General features: G+C 34.6%; 1 protein-coding gene across 2 annotated transcripts in view; it reads left to right on the top strand.

The window, feature by feature from the left end:
- FSTL5 (follistatin like 5) overlaps nt 1-21068 on the top strand; it is a 277053-nt gene that overhangs the window by 190455 nt on the left and 65530 nt on the right. For both annotated transcript variants that reach the window (XM_048304427.1, XM_048304426.1), the window contains exon 8: nt 16175-16295. In XM_048304427.1, the coding sequence (XP_048160384.1) occupies nt 16175-16295 (121 nt within the window). The remainder of the gene's footprint in view (nt 1-16174; nt 16296-21068) is intronic.

Raw genomic sequence — 21068 nt, 5'->3', positions numbered from 1 at the left:
CTTTCAAAGCATGAAAATAGAAATTTGTGTTTAAGTGGTGCATTTAAAAATGTTCTACAAAGCGTGTGTTAGTAATATTACTGGTAATATCCAGTTGATAATTTTATAAGTCCTTAGTACTACTCAACTCTTCTTATGGTACTAATAACTACTATTTGTGGAAGTAGGGCATCTTGCTACTAGTCCTTCTCTTACTGAAACTGATGGGAGGCAGGGATAATTAGCATCCGAGTGAAATTATGAAAAATTATATGCCTCTGCAAATTTTACTTAAATTGTAATATAATTATGCTGTGACTCACTACAGAACTGATATCACAGGGCATTTTGCTGATATTTCAGTACACATATATAAAGGCTTTTTTTTTGCTTGCTGTTTTCCTGCATCTTAAATTTAATATTTGCCTTTCCACTTTCCTCTTGTTTTTATCTAACCTACTATTCATTAGAGATAATAATTCCCATGTATGAAAAATAGCAGATGTATTTCCCAAATGCAACACGTATTACTTTTTTAGTGTTAATTCATTCACTTTTTAAAGTCTTCATAACTTATTTTACTTTATTGTTTTTCTGATATTTTATTCCACCTTTGCCTTCAGGTTCTTTCCTGTACATGGGAGCAATCACACTTATAAGATCTCGGCCCCTTTTCTTACATTTTTTGAAGATCTACTGAGATTTGTCCACATGCAAAGTTTAACAATAACTTTCCAAAATAGTGTCATTCAACTTCTTCCTCTTGGTAAAAGCTCATAATATCTTTCTTTAGGCTGCCTTCATGGAAAGCATGTAATATTTCCATTTTGGGGGTTTTGAAGTTATGTATAGGTTATCTTTTTTTTCAAAACTTCTCATTTCTTTAGCTTGGTAGAATTAATTTGCACATTAAAACTGTCACTTTTTGGTGACAGCTGGCGTTTTCTTCTTGACATATTTGCCCTTCGTCCAGAAAGAAAAAACACAACCCAAAACACTGTAAAGGAGAATGCCACTAAAAGCTAACATTTTCTGAAGAATGTGATAGCTTCTATTCTGTAGAGTTCTGATCAGCAACTGTTGACAGAAAGGTTTCCAGATTGTCCAAAACACTAAGCACCTTTCCTAGAAAGGACTCCAGACATCTGACCTCTTCTTTTTCTTCCAGCTTCTCATCCTTTGTTCCTTTTATTATTCTTAAGAAAAATGTCAGGAGAACCTCATGAATTATTCCTTTCAACATTGTTTTCTCCCATGGGATAGTATGGACCCACATACAAGCTTCTCTTTATGCATTGTTGAATTGTTCTTAGTACAACACAGTTATGACTTTAATATGATGGTTAGAAATATTAATGCCCTGTCTGAGAAAAATTTGTGTCTGTGTGCTTGTGTGTTTTTGCTTCCAACAGAGTCCCAGGTGAACCATAAATGTCAGGGAAATATTCTTCAATCTTTTTTATCTGCTCCCCAAATCAGATAAAACAACTCTTAGAAATTAAAAAAAAAAAAAAAAAAAAAAAAAAGATTTAGGATATAAACTAGGGGACTTAAATTTAAAGAAAGAGAAAATTAATAGTCAGAAGAAAGTAGTGCCCTGGCTCTGGCCAGACATGGTAAATTTTTGCAGTAGCCAGGAAGGGAGCATGTCTGGGACTCTGAGGGCATTCTATACCGCCTCATGTCGTTTTTCAGAAATGGGGGAAGGGCTCCCTTTCCCACTGAGTTGAGTCACAAAGGGAGAAGTCAGGTGTTTTGGGGGGTTTCTGTGGGTGCAGGTGAGCAATCAAGTATGAATCATTCACTTCTTTTCTTCTTGTATAATCTTTCATTAGAATTGTTGCTGTTACTGTTTGTTGTCTTACTCCATTGCTATTTCCAGTAAATTGTTCTTACCTCAACCCATGATCTTTCCCTCTTGAGAATTTCTCCAGTTCTCCTCTCCAGGCTGCCGCAGGGGGAGGCGGCATGATTGAACTCCACATGGTTTGGCATGTTTCACTAAGAACATTAAATTAGGGAATACCATACCTAAACCATGACAAAAAGATATTAAACATTCATGTAAACCTATTTCTTTTTTCTCAAATGTCCTAAAAGAGGGAATGCCTGCTTGCAGTCAATGCACTCACTTTCTGATTTGCTGCAGCAAGCTCTGCATGCTCTTGTTTCATTCCTGAGGAAGTTTTTCTCCTCTCTGAAGTTTTGCCAAGGGGCCATCTTATTGCTTGTGTGAGGGAAAGTGTAGAGGTCCTATGACATGAAGGGAGCACCAGAGCTTACTTCCTTTCAGAGGTGATGCTCCTAACCTCTTCCTTTTTGGAAGTCAGTAACTCATAGTCCAACAATGAACAAATTAAACTGTTCAATTGTAGTACCATAGGCAAAAAGCTGGCAGTTTGTACAAAATCTGGATCCTGATCAGTTTATTTTGAGTTTTTACCAGTAAATTTCAGTGCAGCAATTTCAGTGTGTGATCTTCGATGTGGTATTCTGTGTGTTACAACCAGGATATATATATGAAGTTATATATATATATAACTTCTTATATATATGAGGTTCACTTTGAAAGCCTAGTTGCACGTTTTCCTTTTATGTTATGCTTATGACACCTCTTAAACACATTACATCTCTCTCAGATATTTTCTACTGATTTTTCTGATGAGGTGGTTGGATTTGATTAACAGTGACTCATCAAAGTCAGCATGTTTCTATTTTTATCTATATTGAATTGCCCTTTATCTGTTACACAGTTATTTTTTTAAGTAGGATGTATTATTATCTTTTCTATTTCATGAGTTGAATACCATTTTTGTTTTGTTTTTTTTTTTCTACTCCACTTGTTATGATCCAGTTGAGAGATGCCTCTGCCTGAATTAAAGTCAAATGAGACCATATGCTGAAATCAGTACTACGGATTTTATTTAACAGTAAATGTGAGGTACAGAGATAGAAAGAAATAGGAAGGAGCGGGGGGGCAGAGAAGGAGAGAGAGATCAAGCAGAAAATAGTCACCACACTGTGGATCCAGAGGCATCCCATTGGTCTTTCTTCACCCTGGTCTTCTCGGTAGTCCTTCTGGAGGCACCACTTTTATGCAGTCCAAGTTGTGGGTATCCATGGGTGGTCACAAATATTCCCATAACTTGGGGTAGCGTGTGTATAAGCAGTTGTTTCCTTTCTCACAGTTTGCCACAGTGGGAATTTTTGTCTGGATACATTAACCAGGATGTGTTAACCACACTTCAACTCCTCTAGGCCTGGAATAAATGCCTTCCTGTTGCAAATTCATGTCTTCTGTCCTTATCTCAAGTTCACACTGTGGTGACTTATCTTATGGCAAGTCACTTCTGTGGCCTTGACAATGTTTGAGGCAATTGTGGTCTTTAAGTCTCTTACATCACCCTGTGGCTCAAACAGTGTCTTCCTGGGACCTTTTTCTCATTTCACAGGTTGTCCAGCGGGGCGATGTGTTTGTAGAAAAGTCAGAGGAGAAAAGACAGAAGCAGCAGAAAAATGACACAAGCAATTATACAGTGTACAATAGTTATCCCAACCATTACAAATGTAGCTGCAGTTGCAATCATCAACCCAATCATCATTACAGACATTGCCTCCGCCCCATGAGTCACAAGGTTTAGAATATGGACTTCAACCACGGCACCAACCTTAGGTTCGGAGTGATTGGAAGAGCTCTGATATTTGATCAGTGATTTGTTTCATTTTGGCTCAGGCTTCTTCAACTGATAATGTTGCATTGTGAATGAATTAAGATTCCGCAGTTCCCTTGTTCCTTTAATAATAGCATATCTAATGCCAACTGATTTTGTAAAGCCATTTTTGGTCTTGTTGGTCTTGTGAGTTCAGCTCTCTGAACAGATACCTGGCTCAGTTACTTGAGGGCATGCATACCTGCCATGTAATATTTTGCAAGGCCCATTGTTGTTGCGTCATAACTATAGAAGGTGTAAAAAATATTTTAAAGTTCCAAAGCTATATTTTTTCCCCACTGTATAATAATCACATCTATTACTGTTCAGTTCTCATCTTTTTTTCAGGAGAATTTAGTTTCTGCCATGTCCTTCTTGATAATTAATAATGAAAGATGAAATTTGGGCAAATGGATGGGAGTACTGTTCTGCACCTTAGACCAGCGTGCTCAGTTAGGAACATCCCAAAGCTAATCCAGGTGGTGCAGGATAGCTGCACATACAGCTGTCTATCAAGTACATTTGGAGCTTGAATTTAGGAGTAACTCCTACTCCTTTTTTTTCAGGCACCAGAACTTTTATCACACATTTTTTTCACTCTTGCCCATCTTCCCTGTATTTTAAAATTAGTGGAAAGCTGGTTTATATTTTGTGTCATAAGATGACTTCTAAAACTTCTTAAGCATCTTTTTTCACTCCCATAATATCTTTCTTCCTCAACCTCTTCTTTTCAGTTCAAATTCACTGTTTTCTCTGCTCTTTTCAGTGGCTGGGCATATCCCACACTTTTCTGTATATGTATCTAGAAATGCAGGTTATGTCTGCATTCAGTATTGCTGTTACTAGCAAATTCAGTTTGTGCTATTAATTTCCGATTAGCTCATCAAAAAATTGCAGTTTGATTTTTATGTACGGTTATAAACTTACTCCTCTCACTTCTTTTGCTATATATATTCCATCAACTGGGTGAAAAACAGGATCATTTCTGAATAATTTTATTACTAGTTACATATTTATTTCTCCTTACTTGTCCAGGTCATTTTGCAGTAGTTTTGTTACTCTTGTAGACTTCATGCTTTTCACAGCTTTCAGAAGAATTATGAGAAAGGGTTTTATAATACACATAAAGAAGACTAAGCTTTTCAGGTTATTATTTTAGAAAAGAAGTCTTGAAAGAGCAACCCAGACTATGCTAGAGCTAGCAGTAAAGGTCACTCCTTCTTAAGATCATGAGAAAGATGCTTTGTTAATAATGGCCTCCTATGGCTCACAGTCCTGACTTTCCAATCATTGCTGTAGTACATTAAATAGGAGGGCCATATCACCAGCAGTAAAAGTGCTTTGATATCCAGGAGTCTGTTTCATTGAACAGAGAGGCACAATTGCTTAAATAAAAAAAAAAAAAAAAAAAAAGAGAAACCCTTTCTGGCCCGCCATCACAAGCAGCCCAGGAGGAAAAATTAGGATACATAGGGCATAATTATCTATTGGGAACTTGGCTCAACTGGCATTTATATATTCTCAAAACTAATAATAATTAAAAAAAAAAAATACTACAGAAGTGTACAAAGGTATTTGCTCAGTACTGACTCAGAAAGAAAATTGCTACCCATCTGAAAAATAATTGGTACCACTACTTGCAAAAGTGAACATGAAGCAAATTGTTTATCTAGACCAAATCTGATCACTTTGTGAACTCTGACTGGATAACAACAGAAAAGGATATATCTGCTATGATTTTCAAATTATGATATCTAAGATTTCTCTGAATCAAACTTGTCAGTGATCTGTCTACTCATATACCTGATACCATTCGTATCTAAATTTAATTAATTTTACTTTAGCTCAGACTGATTTCTCTTTCACCTGTTAATTTTATCACCTTCATGTATATTCTTCCTTCCTTTCTTTTTCATTTTTATACTATTCTTACATAGCATTCTTTATAATCTAGAGCTTCCTTTTGAAAAGTTTCAGAACTTTTTCTGTTTGGGTATATACAAGAGCCTTTGTATCCATGGCAGAGCGTTTTCATTATTCTGTTCAAAAGGAGAGAAAAAATAAACTAAAGGATTTCCTAATTTAGTATGATTTGGGAAACAGATCCATCAGTGATGTCCATCTGATTCTCCTTTCGTGTATGCCTGGCTTAAAACTACAAACAGAAGTAGGGAAGCTGAAACAGCGCTTCTAAATAATACCTAATTGGGTTTGGCGTAAAAAATTGTCCTTGAGTAAGGAAAATTCAGGTGAGTTTACAGAGAATCACTGAATCTGCATTCTTTATTATACTTTCATGGGTAAAGTGAGATAGAAGTGATTGACAGTTACTTTAAAGTACCTACTAAATATGTTTTGGTTTTGCTGATGAACATTTTCCATCTAGAACTTTCTAAGGAAAATATATTAATGTTTTCAAATCATAAGTATTTGCATATAGATACTTAATTGAAATCTTGAAGAGGAAAAAGAATTTTTTTTTTTACATAGAAAATAAATTTCTGAGTACCTTAATAAAAGGAAACTTTCTTATCACTCTCATCTGAAGTATCTTACCTTGTTTGGTTTAAAAGCAAACTTTTGTGTCCATTTACTCTTAAGAATTTTAATAGCAACAGTTTTTAAGCATTTTATTTCAATTGTTCTGTTACTTAACTGGGAGGAAGCCATGCCTTCCTTTGTAGAATTTGTGCTCCTTCCAGGCAAGAGTCTGTCTTTACAGACCTGTTTGTGTTAATGAGAAATCAAGTGGAATTGCCATACTCTGGCACAGTAAAATATCAATACCATATGACTTTTGTCTACAAGATATTTAAAATTTTGTGTAGCAATTTGGGAAGTGTTACGAATTCTGTGCAGTTCCTACTATTGTAACTTATAGTTAATGAAAGACAACTGAAATCCTGTTTTGCCTTCACATTTTTAACATTATATACATTAGTATTAACATCAGACAAGAAATTCATTCGTGAAAAAGTCTTTGAAGTTTAACCTGTGATTATTGAACAATTAATGTTTCAAAAGGAAGACAGAGAAGGAAAAGCTGCCTTTTTCCCCCCCCTCTGTATTAATAGAAACCTTATTTCTGACATGGATTCTATGATCAGTTGGCAACAGCTAATGACTGGAGTAAAATATCATAGAAATCAAGGGTTAGCTAGAGAAAAAGAACAACTGTACATTTCAGTCTTCCAAAGTAAGGCTGCACTGTATATAAGAAAAAGATCATATTATGGTATTTCAGTAATAGAGTTTCATATGGTGACAGTAACATAGAATCTTTCCAATGGACAGTGCTGTCCCATTGTTGAAAATAAAAGCAAAGAACAAGGGTGAAAAAAAGAAAATATAGTGTCTATAGCTTCATGTTTTGTAAAGGATGTGCACTTCTAAAATAATTTTGGGCCCATTACAGAAAGCGGTACTTAGAAAAGCAAAAATTAATTTCAGGAGACAAATATTAACAACTATGGTGTACTGAGAAGGAAAATTATTTCGGTACATCTTGTAGAAATTTGAGGTGTGTTAATAAAGAGTTAGCTAGTGTTGCAACAGAAGAGAACTTCTTACTGTGATTGGCAGAGCAGTGGTAAAATTGAAGTAGTGGATGTCTCACAGAAGAGAGAACCTGTTGCTCAATTTAAAGAGAGCATAGGAATATGGTCATGACTCAGTGTGATACTCTCATTTGCATATACATTTTTGTATAAGCATTTAATTTAACTGGAGTTTATGGTCTTATTTTTAGTTGTGCAATTGACAGTACTGTGTTCAATTGTTTTTTAGAACTATTGTAACACAGGAAACACATGTACCTCAATTAGGCACTTTGCTTTTAAATACACACAGTTTACCTGCAAGTAGCAGGATATAGTAAACTTTCTATGTATAACAAATATAAGCATTTAATAAGAACAAAGCATCTAAATATCAGCAAGATTTATTTGTTAATAGCATCCAGAAAATATTTATAATGACTATTCACAATCCCTTTTCAAATGGCGAATTTCCAACCTCATTTTGTGACTCAAACACAGCCTAGATGTAACAGAAAGATATGTAACAGAAGGAGATGTAACAGAAAGAAGAAACAGAAATATATTATTGGCAATAATGTGTAGAAAGTAATGAGATTTTGTTATTCAGCATTATGCTATTGTCTTTGTCTGTGAACAGCCATCAAAATATGTGATACCTGTGGGCTTACCATAACATCTTGGTTTCATATCAGTAAAAGGACAGAAGTCATACTTGGTACAGCTCTAGAAAATATGTTTGTCAGTGCCACCATATGCTGAAAATTTTTGGTTTTTTACTGAAAACTTTTTGAACACTGTAATTTTTCTTGTTTTATACCAGGATGTTCTTCCAATGGCCTACAGTTAATCTGACCAGAAACCAGAACCAGACAATACAAAGGCGATACTAAAAAGTATCACAATTCATTTCTGTAGAGAGGGAAAACAAAACAAACAAAAACCCTACCTCCAAAACAAAACCCAAAGAATTTTTCCTGCATAACTAGTTTCTGTGGTTACAGTAAAAGGTTGCTGCCAATGACCTTGAAGTGTCTTTTCTTTCATTGATATGAAGGAATCAATTATGCCTAGTAAAGATTTCTTGTGATAAAGAATTAGACTGATGGACATGGATTGTTCTATTAGTGTTTCTAGCAAAGACAGTGTGTGTGTGATGCTTAGATAACTAAGATTGTTATTAAACGTAAATTGTCTCAGCTTTCAGTATTTTATTAGCATAAATTCAGCATCTATTTGTAGTACTCCAGCTCATACTGAGTGCTCAGTTCGAGTTGACTGGAATTTGCTGTTTATTTAAAAGGCTCTAAGAAAAATATTTCAGAAGTATTGAGTGTGTCAATCTTGGCTAAACCCTTAGGTGAAGCTGCTGTGCTGGCATTCAAACTGCCAATATTTTGATTTTATAAGAAAAGAGCAAAAGATGGATAGAGAATGGATGTCACTCACTTTGTTGTATGTAATCACGTGTGTAGTTGAAAAAAATGTTTCATATGGGAATTACGTTCAAAATCTAAGTATATATGTGCCCATTTGTTATATGACGTACTTGATAACAAACTGGCACAAGTGGCATAGTATTTATAATCCAAGTAATGTGTGACTGGCCCTGTTTTCTTTCTACTGTTGTCTTCACTTCACACATTAATGCTGTGTTTAAAATGAGAGATCAACTTGAAGAAAACTATTAGAGTTATAATATGCTTTTTTCCCCCCTTGTGTGCTAAGAATGAGCTAAAGTGAATCATTCTGATTTTGTAATCATTTTAAGGTACTAGGTTTTTGTTTTTTTGGTTTTTTTTTTCTCTCCCATATATCCTCTTCAGCTGCCACATATTAGGGGATTCCCAACCAATGTCTATCTTTTTTGGTTTAGGTAGTTTTATCTGCAAGATCTTTGAAAGTTGTTTGAAAAGGTATTTTTGAGTCTGTTTATTGGTTTATCACATGTACATTAAGGAGTTTGTGACAAACCAAAGTTTATCCCACAAGGCTTTTGTAGATTGCATAAACCTTGAAGGCACTCTTCCTACTTGTCTGTCTCACTCCTGGATAGTTCATAAATACATGGGATGGACTAGATGATAATTGGATGAAAATTTGAGTAATACAAAAATTTAAGGGTTGTTTGTTTTCTTTAGTATTTTTTTGTAGATTCTCTTGAGTTTGTAAAGAAACGTCTGGAGAAATTTGTTTGTATGAAATAAAATGAGTTCTTTTAGTTTAAGATGACTGCAGTTCAGGAACAAAATATATGATTTTTTTTCAACATAAGAAAAGGGGTTTGGACTCATGAGACTAAAACTGAAATCCAGTGTCTTATGCAATAGGAAGATCAAAAACTTTAATAAACTTTATAAATTTAGAACGTAATAATTTGTAATCTAAATATTTGATAACATATTAGATCTTAGCACAGTGTAATTATATAGTGTGATATTTTTAGAATCAGAAAAATTTAGGAAGTATTCAGTGACTTCTTTGCACTCTTTCTACAAATAAAATGTCTTTAAAGAAGGAAGGTACAAATGGGGATGCTCTTGCTAAAAGCTTATTCCACAAATTTAACTCTAAACTTAACTCTAAATTTGAAGGGTAAATGACATCAGTACTTCTGCTTCTCTGGGCCTCTTAAGAGTTAGACACCTTCGGAATATGATCCAAGTAAACTGCATAGTGCAAAGCTAGTTTCCCTTTGCAGAGCTAGCTTGGAGTGTAATAATAAATACATCTACAATTAAAGCTGATTTAAAAAAAAAAGAAAAAAAGAACCGTTTGGGGGAATGATAATAAACTGTGGTAATTGGGTAATTATTATTCATCTCATTGGTTATGAGGTGAACTTGAAAAATATATGAGAAATTAATGTCAAATAGATTTATCTGATTAAATCTGATTATATAACTGTTGCAGTGGGGATCCCCAACATATAACAATTTGTTTTGTTAAAAAGGAGTAAAAGTTAAATGGTATATGAGTCATTCTGAAGATCTCTATGTAATATGAAGCAATAAAAAAGACAGCTGTATCAGAACATGCTGAATTTTCCATTTAAGATATACTGCATCTACTCAGTTGGAGATTTTTAATGTCTAAATAAATTTGCAGTCCTTATAGCAGATTCATAGCAAGATAGCATAAAATTACAGAGTTTTTGGGGAAGTAAAAGGTTAGTGATGTTTTATGGCAAGCCTCAAGAGCTCTAGTACTTTGGAAAAGCTCTCACTTATGTCTAGTGTCTGCCATAAACAAGAAAAAAAATCCAAATTCTCTTTACACATCTACGTATCAAATGAAGTCATTATTCTCAGTGGTGATCTAGCACTGAGGCATTTTATGTCACTTTTCTCTGTCATCCCTCTTCAGGTTCTTAGGAGGCTTGAACATTATTAGATTTCAAAATAGCAAAATTAATTTTTAATCAACAGACATTTTTTGAAAAGCACAAATCAGTTGCGTGTTTTCTGTAGAATAATGGATATTACCATTTATTAGCTGTTACTGTTTCCTCATGAAGTGAAATTGCAGCCCTTACTGTATCCCAGAGAATAAAGGGAAAATCATACCTATCTAATTAATTATCGAAACAGGTACAGTATTAGTATGTTCATTTATAGTCAGAGAAATAACCTTTTTTTCAGATTTGCTGCATACAGCCAAATCCTGCTCAATTCAGCTAACAGCCTGGGCTCATGCATTACAAAGTCTTATTTTAGGAAGCAAGAGTAGTGGCTGACCTCTGCATTGACCATTTGTAATACAGGCTTAGGATGCATGAAGACTTTCTCAGCATTGGAGATTTAGTTAGATGTTCTGAATTACTCACCAAATGATCACCGCTTTACCCAGTCATCAGCAGAGTAAGGCTAGTAAAGCTATTTGCAGTAATGAAACACAGCCTGTAAAGTTCAGTCATTATTTGCTTTTTTCTTTCTGTTCTCTCCAGTGTCAAGAAAAGAGGAACCAATGGAATGCTTAGAATGTCTAATTGTAGCTAGGAAGTTTGTTTTCATGGTCAGCAGAGAGAGGTGGGTGGCAGCTAAAACAGTGAGCAATGACAGATCCACTGAACGGTCCCATGAAAGGATTTTGCTACCCCGAGCTTTCTCAAATGACTGTAAAAGAAGCTTAGGAGGATTAATTTCCTTTGACTAAAACTAGCCTGCATTAATAGTCACGAATTGGTGTCTGGTATTACATTCTTCAGAGCAGAGTTTCTTTTAAGATCCTGTCGCTTTCTACTGCATATACTATACTAGTGCTTATGTTAGACTGCATGCTTTTCTTCTTTAAGCTTTGGCATGATTTGCAATTTTCTGTCAGGATGATTCTTCAGCCAGTGGACTTACGCTAGATCATGATTTATTCTTATTGCAGCTTTAAAATATGAGACTGAGAGAAGGCATGCAAAATTTGTCCTTATGAAATGTAGATTTTGTTTTCCTTCTTAATCTAGAAGGCAAACTTCAAAAACCATCTTGGATTTCTGCCAAGTGCAATTATTTTCAGATTTCTTTGTGGAATATAATTTCTTTCTGACAGTCCATAGCAAACTGCAGAGTTGCATTGCTTTGCCAATGTGAACAGAGAAACTGATTACTTGGCAAATAGGAGTTGTAACATTGACATTAGCATGAAAAGCCTGAGCTGACTTTATCTGGCAAACCAACCGTACATAAATGATTATTTTAAAAAATGTTTTCAGTTAACCCTCAAAAGGTTATCTACTCTCTGTGTCTTTGTAATAAAGGAAGTTAGAGATACTGAAAGGTATGTAAAATATGAGCAAGAATGGGACATTAGTATTACTGGTACTTCTATGAGTTGACTGAAATAAAATGCAGAAAGCTTGGAGGGATGTACAGGAAATAAGGGGGGGTATGTATCTTGGCTGTGTTTTACAAGCAAACAACTGCTGTTCTGGATATATCTGTTTGGTTGCAATTGTTGATCCAGCTTTCCTTTAGGAAACCAATAAAATTTTTAATTCTTAGCTTCAAATTTTCTACCTGATCAGCTCAGAGACAGATGATTTGGTGGTTTTTGACTTTTCCCATTAGAAAATCAAGATTTTCCTTTAAAAAGAAGGGAAATTCCCCCACCCAGAGTTTGTTATCATTATAATTGAACTATGATAACTCTGCTAACCATCAGTAAAAAAGAGACCAAACAATATATTTTTTTCCCTTTGTTGTAGATTGGTTAAAGACTGCAAATAGAAATAAAGGTAATATGAAAAGCTATGAATTAAAAATATTTGATGTTTGCTAATTCCATTTATTAAGGACACAATAAACTATTTTTTTTTCTATTTGAGGATAATGTAAGTAAGAATTCACATCTTCAGTTCACATAGCCTATGTTCTTTTTTTTATTGGATTTTTAAAATTATTATTATTTATGCAAAGCACAAAACCCCAAAAAGTTATTTAAGAGAGCAGTATATTGGCAACAAATGCTGGGAAAAAATACCAAAAACAAAACGCCACAAGCAAAACCAAAACCACTTCTAGCTTCTGTGATGATGAACAAATTCAAGCAGTCTATTTCATTGTATGTTCTCCTGTGGGGAGGAAGCTGGAACAGTCTTTCTATAGCTTTTAATGAAGAAGTACTGGCAAATGGTCGTAAATTCTCTTATATGGAAAGTGTTAGCATATGAAAGCAAGTTACAAACTCCAAGGAAATAATTGCTGATTCAGAACCAAAAATCACCTTTAGTTTCTGTTTTATAAGCAGTAAGAAACCAAAGCAAAGATTCACTATCAAATTAAAGTTTTCTTTTCATGTTAATTTACTCATGACTCATAACATATATCATGATTTGTAAAATGTCAAGTTCTTCAGGAGAACAGAATTGCAGTGGAATCATTGTTAAGATAATTGTTCAATTCTATCTTTTTAAGTATGACAAAAATAATTAGGGTTTCTCAATGTAATTTTAAAAGTACCTTGCCATTTCTATTTGAACAGTAGGAGAACAAAAATTGAGCTTGTAGCAATTTTTTTACTGTCATCAAATATATTTTCCAAAAGGTAAAAAACCACTTTTCTGTGTTTTTTGCTGTTGATGTTTGAAGGCTCTGTGTCAAAGATATTTGTGTGTCAGTATAGATACAGGTTTTTTTTAATTACTTAGTTTGTGAGTTAGTCAATAAGGCACTAAATGCTTGTCAACATGCAATGTCAAATAGCTCTCTTTGCACTTCACCATCCATTTTCAAATGCTGCTTACCACATTAAGTTCACTTTGTATTGAGTAGTTTGCTTTAATTAACAAAACAAACATTGAACTCGGTATAACAATAAGCTAGGGACATTTATTTTGTAGTTGCAAAAAAACCAAACCAACCAACCAGACAAAACTCACCACTACCAACAAAAAACGCTATCCATAAAATTCTAACTCTCTTGAGTGTCATCATGTGTGAATTCTATTGAGATACTAATGTAAAATATTCAGAGGGATGTTTCATCCATTGTTTCTATGAAAAAGAAGGGAGAAACCGTAACACAGACACCTGTTTACTTAGAAAATAGCTATAGTACCTAAAGATATCATATCCTGCAATGAGCTAGTTAAAAGGCTGTAACAGGTAAGTGTGCTTCAAAGCAATATCTAATAATTTAGCATAAGGAATGGTAAAGTAAACCAGTCTCCAGACTGCATTGTAGCAGCTGAATTTTTATACACTCCATCCTATGCCCTATTTTGTTCACAAATACATATGGCAGAGATTAGGCAAAAAGTTTTAGACAGCAATAACAATATCCATTTTCCAGATAAAATGTAAGTACCTGTAGTGTGGCTCTTTTGAATCACTGTTCTTTCATCTTCCACTAAAAATGTTGTTAAAGAGGAGCACCTTGAAAACATGTGTTCAGCTAGTAAGAGGGGAAAAGTAAATTGATCTTCTGCGTCATATATTTTAGAAAGAGATAAAGATCAGAACATCCAATAGGGAAGTTTTTTGAAGTTAGTTGTGTGGGTTATTCTGAAGGGAAATCCAATGGTATTGGTTCGCATAAAAAGTCTTAAAGAGGGTCCCTTTTTTGATCTTTGCAGTGGTAACATGCAATGGTATATTGAAGATTTGGTAGAAATATTTTCTGTGTAACCAAAGTGCTAATATAGAAACCTATAGTTATCTTAAGAAAGACAAGTTATTGACAGGATTACCAGGTAGGTTAATTTTTAGGTGGGTTGTCTTCTTCTTCCAATGAACAACTGGCAGAATCATTGTAAGCACAGAGTTGTGCAAATGTGAAATTTAGTTGCCCAAACATCTTTGGATGAAAAAAAGAAAGAAATACATAGAGACATATGTTTTTTGAATAATATTTTGAGTATGTTTAAAGAAAGAAAACTGAGAAATTAAAGGAAATTTCATAGATGCTTCAGTTTTCATGTTTAAATTTCAGTCTACAAAAAGACTCAAGATGTTATAGTGAAAGTAATCTTGAATGAAATATGAGATTATGTTCTCTGGGTAAGAACAAAAACTGGAAACTGAGAACTGAAAAAAAATAAACCTCAATAAATTGGAAAAGCCATAGGTAAGATCATGGAGGAGTGCAAGTACAGTCACAATGAACCAGAAGTTAATGTAGCCCAGTATTTTGTCATTGATAACATCCAAAGGATAGAATGTAAGAATAAGGCAGCACATAGTAATATTTTCCATCAAATTTCTTTTACTGTGCAACTTATGGACTTCCTGAACGACGTATTGTAGCTGAAGCTTTTGTTTTTGGAAGCTTTTGATAAAGTCTTCAATAGGAACTGAGGAATTTATAGAAGAGGTTACAAAGTTTGTGAAGAAACTTGATAAGGAAGAACTGGTTGGAGATACAAAGGTGAGGACAACATTGGCTGTGGTGACTATGAGATGGCAGAGTTGAGGAGCCTAAGAGAAGACAGCAGGGCAAAAAGCAATACAACCATGGACTTCAGGAGAGAAGACTTCAGCCTATTCAAGGATGTGCTTGGAAGAATCCCATAGAAGATCTTGCTGAAAGAAAAAGGGGTCTAAGAGAGATGGTTGATTTTCAAGGATGACCTCCTCTATGCTCAAGAACAGGCTTTTGCAATGAACAGTTAATCAAAAGCAGCCAGAAGTCTGTATTAATGAACAATGAGCTCTTGAGAGAATTCAAATAAAAGGAAGAAGGTGTAAGGAACAGCAGGTGACCCAGGAAGAACATGGAGACTGTATTTGAATGTGCAGATAAGGAAAGAAAAAGTCATCCCAGAATTGGATCTGGTGAGAGTCACGAAGATCTACAGAGTTTCAGGACTGTATCAGCAGCAACAGAAAGAGGGGAAAATATGGGCCTTTTGCTGAGCTGGCGTGGAACCCAGTGCCAAAAGACGTAGAAGACGATGATGTACTAAAAGCCTGCTTTGCCTCAGTCTTGACCACAAACATTTGCTTTCAGGAATCCCAGATCACTGAAATTAGTTTACAGCAGTAGTGCTTCTGCAATGTATCCCTGAATCTAATGAGAAGAATTGAAGAAAAATGAGGTGGTTTTTTTTTTGGTCTGTCTGTTCATTACAGAAGATGACAACACTTCCACAGGATGTCATTTAACTTGTTAATTTTTGCAGAGATTTATTTTTTCCCTCTGGTCGGATCCAATCCTCAACAGCTTTTCTTCTGCAAATAACTGTCATAGCTAAATAAACATATTGCTTCTGCAGAGTTTAACTAGTTGTTAATATAAAAGTTGTGTTTTCTTTTACAGTCACAATATAGGTAGCAAGTATAAACAACTCCACCATTCACAAGTATAATATTTGAATTTCGGATTACTGTCAGATATTCTGATTTAATATTTGTGATGTCTGATACTTGTATCACAGCTTTGTTGCCAAGATGACGAGCATAATTACTGTAGAGATGTGGGCTGAATTATGATAACCTTGTTTTTAATCTTTCCTGGTAGGATTTTGGAGATGATGGGTCCTTGTACATCACTAAGGTTACCACAACTCATATGGGAAATTACACCTGCTTTGCTGATGGGTATGATAAGCTCTATCAAACTCATATTCTCCAGGTGACTGGTAAGGAAAAATGTTCCAATTATCAAGTCCATAAGAAACTTGGATTTTGTTAAGCAGATCTGTTGTTGCTGTTTTACTTTTTTTTGTATTGTGTTACAGCTTAATAGAAAAAGATATATAATTTTTTCTTCAGTGTTCTCCTTCAAGTAACCTTAAAAATAATGGAACACAATAATTTTAATTTATTGCTTCCATATCAATAATAACTATTAAAAGGTTTAAAGATAGTCCAGAGGACTTGCTTTGCACCTGTGATGTTATGCAGAACAATAAGTGGTTTATATATGCATGTATACACAGATAAAGTAGTTTTGGGTACTAATTTAGTAACCTGGAGAACACATTGAGAAAAATAAGTGTGTAAGTTTCTAAAGTTAAGAATGTTTTGTTGAGTATAAGATTAATAGAATGCACTTCCCAGAAGGTTCTGTAATTGATGCAGGCTTCTAAATTCACATTTATGATATTGAAATCTAACCATGATTTTAGTAGATTAACTTGAGGCACCTGGATTTGAAGTCTTGATTTTTATATTTTCCTGCATCTGTTCAAGTTCCAGGTAACACTTCATTGAATTCTGTACTTGGACAAAACTTAACTGTTTTGTTAGTCGTGCCCTGAAGACAGGCCTTTACCTTCTCTAGAGCTGGTGTACCCTGTCCTAGCTGTTTTTCCTATATGCAATTTATTTCCTAAATTATTTTAAGCAGTTCTTTTCCAGTGATGAAGGGTATGCTTTATCACCACTGAGATTTAATGTCTTTTTTTTTTTCTTTGAGTACTTTCATGGTATTTCAATTCATATTTATCTTTGACTCTTAAGACTCCCTTTCTGCAGTAAACTACCAGTGTTTGTCATTCCATGTTGTTAATTAATCCTATCCAGAATCATGTTTGACCCCAATCTTCTCCAAATTTGCTTTGCATTAAGAGACCCTATTTCTCTCCTGAGGCATACTCTAGCCCTAGTTTCCTGGCCACTGCTATTACAATCATTCTTTGTTTTGTTAGTTATTAATCACTTGCATAAACCCTTATTAGGCTGACTTTTTTTTGACATCTCATTCAAGAATGCTGAAATTTTTTCTGTTATTCTTATATTTATATACATATGAAATACAGCTTCCAAGATTATTTTGGCTTTTAATATGATTCATTCTTCTTTTAATAGACTTTTTCCCCTTTTCTCTTGTTAATATCTTCACATTTTAAATTACTTTGACATTTAGTGCTTGTTTGCAGTTTTATAAACATGTTGTCTCTGCTGTTACATTTCTCCAGGAAGCTGGCTTATAAGATTTATCTATCCATATATCTCAGCTTTTTTTCCCCAACTTCTTCCCCTCCTGACCCACAACACATTGTAGATAGAGTGTTGTCCCTGAGCTAATACATGGCATCAACATCTTTTCCTCCAATTTTTTCTTCTGGGATTATTTTCTGTCATTTGAAAAGCCGGGTAGCAAGTACCGGCTAAACCAGTGAGAAGACTGAAGTGAAGTTTGTTCATATTTTAATTCCTGCATACATAGCAGTGTGGTTGGCAAGCTGAACACATTAGTAGGTTCTTGGACAACATTCTCCGCTGTTTTATAGGGTCTGGTTTACCCTAAATTATCAACAAAATTATATTCTTATCAACACATTCCTTACCGATCCAATGTGTAAATAATCCTCCAGAGGTGCATAGCAAGAGTTAAAATACTAGGATTCTTCATGTTTGACTCAGTTCAGCACATAATGAGGCAAAACTCCACTTAAGTTTTAGAAGGTTTTCTGCAAGACTAGAAAATCAAGAAATATAATTTGAGAGACGTGAAGGAGGACAAATGTAGATTTTTCTGGTGATAAAGTGTCTGCCAAGAAATTGGGTTTTTTCATCTGGTTTTTTCACCCTGTAAACCTCAGATTGCTGCTATTCCAAAAGCTGGCACTGGAATGATACCTTCCTAAATGATTTTGGATGTTGCTGTTTTGGGGAGCAAGAAACAGGAAAAGGAGGCCTTTTGAGCAGTAGGATTATTTTCTGTGCATGTTGTGGATAAATGGAGTTAAATCCATTGAGATTAAAGGTCAGATGAGCAGCTCTTCCACAGTTTAGACCTGTACTTCTAAGGAATAATCTTCTTAAGCACAGGCATGATGGTCAGTATTTGGAGCTATGATAACGACTAATTAGTATAATGATACTTGTATTAACTGGAGAGTCAGTCAAAAGGTTAATGGGATAATGAGACTACGTTGATCACAAAGATCTAATATGAAGGTTCAATGAAAACAATGTAATTAAATTTTAAGTTCTCTCTTGGTTTCCATTTATGTACAGCTATATATTTTTAGAAAACAATTCATATATTTTCTGCTAGTATGCAATTTTTATATATATAAATCTGACTTACGATTAAAATCTAAGGTTTTTTTTAGTTTTGAATTATCTAGCATAGTAGTAAAAAATAATGAGCTTCCATTGGAGTCTTAAAAATACACTTAATGAGCACTGTAAAAAACTTCTTTTATAGTGAAAAAATCAGTCTACTCTTGGACAAATAAAATGGTAAAGTAAATATTGTAAGCAATACTATAAGTTGATATTTAACACTTCATATAAACTACAAAAGAAATGTGATCAGGAAGGAGTAACTCTTTCATAAAAATCTTAATTATTAGTATTTACATAATACTTAAAACTTTCAGTGCATATAAATTTGAGATTATATGACTCAGACTTTATGACTAAATGAATCTGAGTCTCTCAGTTTGACCTTTATTTTTCTTCTAATATATCAGTGATGCTTAAATAAGATCAGTAGTTTTTATACCTTAAGGTAAATAAAGGAGAATCCAGTCCCTTGGCCAGATATAAATTGGGAATGTATAGTGTCTGAAGAATTGTTTGCCAGCTTTGTTTTTCCAAAGCATCTCAGTTTAACAGAAGAGTTGTTCTATACATCATTAGAAGAACCTAGTTCGCTATAGATACCACCTGTTTCTTTTTTAAACGCATACATTCTCCCTGGATTCAAGACAGCTTGAATAGACTATTTTCTCCCTCCCCTTCCCCCATCAGATCCGACTGAAGTAATACTCAGAAGGTTTTATAGCAAATGTTAGAGGTATTGAATAGTTACATATCCACCATATTTGGAACCAACAGTCTCACATTGCTTGTTGGATTGAAAGATAAGGGATACAGAATTCACTCAATTATGTGTTATACATTACTCTGCTAAATACAAACATCCAGTGTCTCCCCTCCCTTTTTAACCTATGTAATGGTGTCTCCCTCGTAAAGTAAGCTTCTTTAGGTTAAGATGCTAGAGCATATCTCTTTGAAAGTCAGTGAGAACAATTAATTGTGTACTTAAAATTTCATTTCTGGTGATATTTATGGTCAGTTACAGAAAAAAAATACCCCAAACCACAACAACAACAAATACCCAAAACAAAATAAAAAAAAAAAGGTGATTCAAATGAACCCCAAAGACTTCACATTGAACTTGTCACATCAAGTTAACTTAATAGACTGAGCCCGTAACTGCACTTGTATTTCAGCTGTCTGCATGCCTCAGTTGCACAGTTCTTTCTTAGTAGAATATTACAAAGAGGCTTCAGGGTAACATGAAATAAAAATTATCATGAAAAAGGAGGGTTGAAAACATTACTAGTTGTACAGATAACCTACCAGACAGAGAGTTGCTGAGAAAAGAGGAAAATGGCAGCAAATAGAGGAAAGATCGGGCAAGAAATAAGCCCTACTGTCATGCAAGAACCTCTGTGCCTGGGAAAACAGTGCTAAAGCAATCTACTATAGAAATAAGGGGTAGTAAAAGAAAACTCAGACATATTTTCATTTGAGCAGGTCCTCTCTTCGCTTTCACTTCTTCTAACAACCCTTAAGTAGTTAATTTAGTGACAATAACATTTTGTCATGCAGGGTGAGATTTTATTTGTTGGTTTAGGAAGAATTTGATTTCACTTACAGTATTTTCTAGAACTTTCTTAACAATAATATTGCATCCAAAATATTGCATGCCTTTTGCCCAAATAAAATTAATTATTTCCTTTTTCTAGTCAATGAAAATTCTTTGAAATTGGACTGTTAAAAAAAATTCTCTTCACGTGTGCTCAGTAGAAGTCTGTCAAGGTGCGATAGTTAAATACCTATGAGGTTTTATATGCAATGAGAATATTTCACTGACAGAAAAAGAGACAAGAAATATCCTTGCATATGTAGTCAGAACACAATTAATTGCAATGCCTTGCTATTGGTCCTAAAAGTTGTTTCTGTTGCTGAGATGCTTGAGAGTGTTCAGTGATGGCAATCCTGTCTCTAAGGAAGTGGAGGGCCTTGCTTTTCCAGAGACAGAGTGGAAGAATTAGCCATTTGGCTTTGCTGCAGTGGGAAATCTACAACATGAGGTAGGCTGCCTAAAGGACCTTGTGTCAAGAAATGCTGAACAGGCAGACATGAAAATTGGATTTTAGGAAGTGAGGCAGGGCAAGACTGGGAGCTGAGGTGCCAAAAAATGTTCAGACCACTGAATGTGCAGTCAAGCGGGGCTCAGTCTGAAGAACACAGTGGGGAAGGCAAGGTCTCAGTACGGATCTCAGAGATGCTATGCAAGAGCAGATAGAACAGGGAAGAAATGGAGAGGAAATAGGAGTGGCAATATCAGGCTTTAGAGGAAAATAAAGAGCCACTTCCATGAAAGCAAAGTCCTTTTCAGAAAATCAATATAAACCTTAAATCTCTGATTTTTATAAGCTCTTCCT

Source organism: Corvus hawaiiensis, chromosome 5, assembly GCF_020740725.1.
Source record: "Corvus hawaiiensis isolate bCorHaw1 chromosome 5, bCorHaw1.pri.cur, whole genome shotgun sequence".
Taxonomy (NCBI): Eukaryota; Metazoa; Chordata; class Aves; order Passeriformes; family Corvidae; genus Corvus; species Corvus hawaiiensis.
The sequence above is the reverse complement of the archived record's forward strand: the minus strand, read 5'-3'. Positions and strand labels throughout refer to the sequence as shown.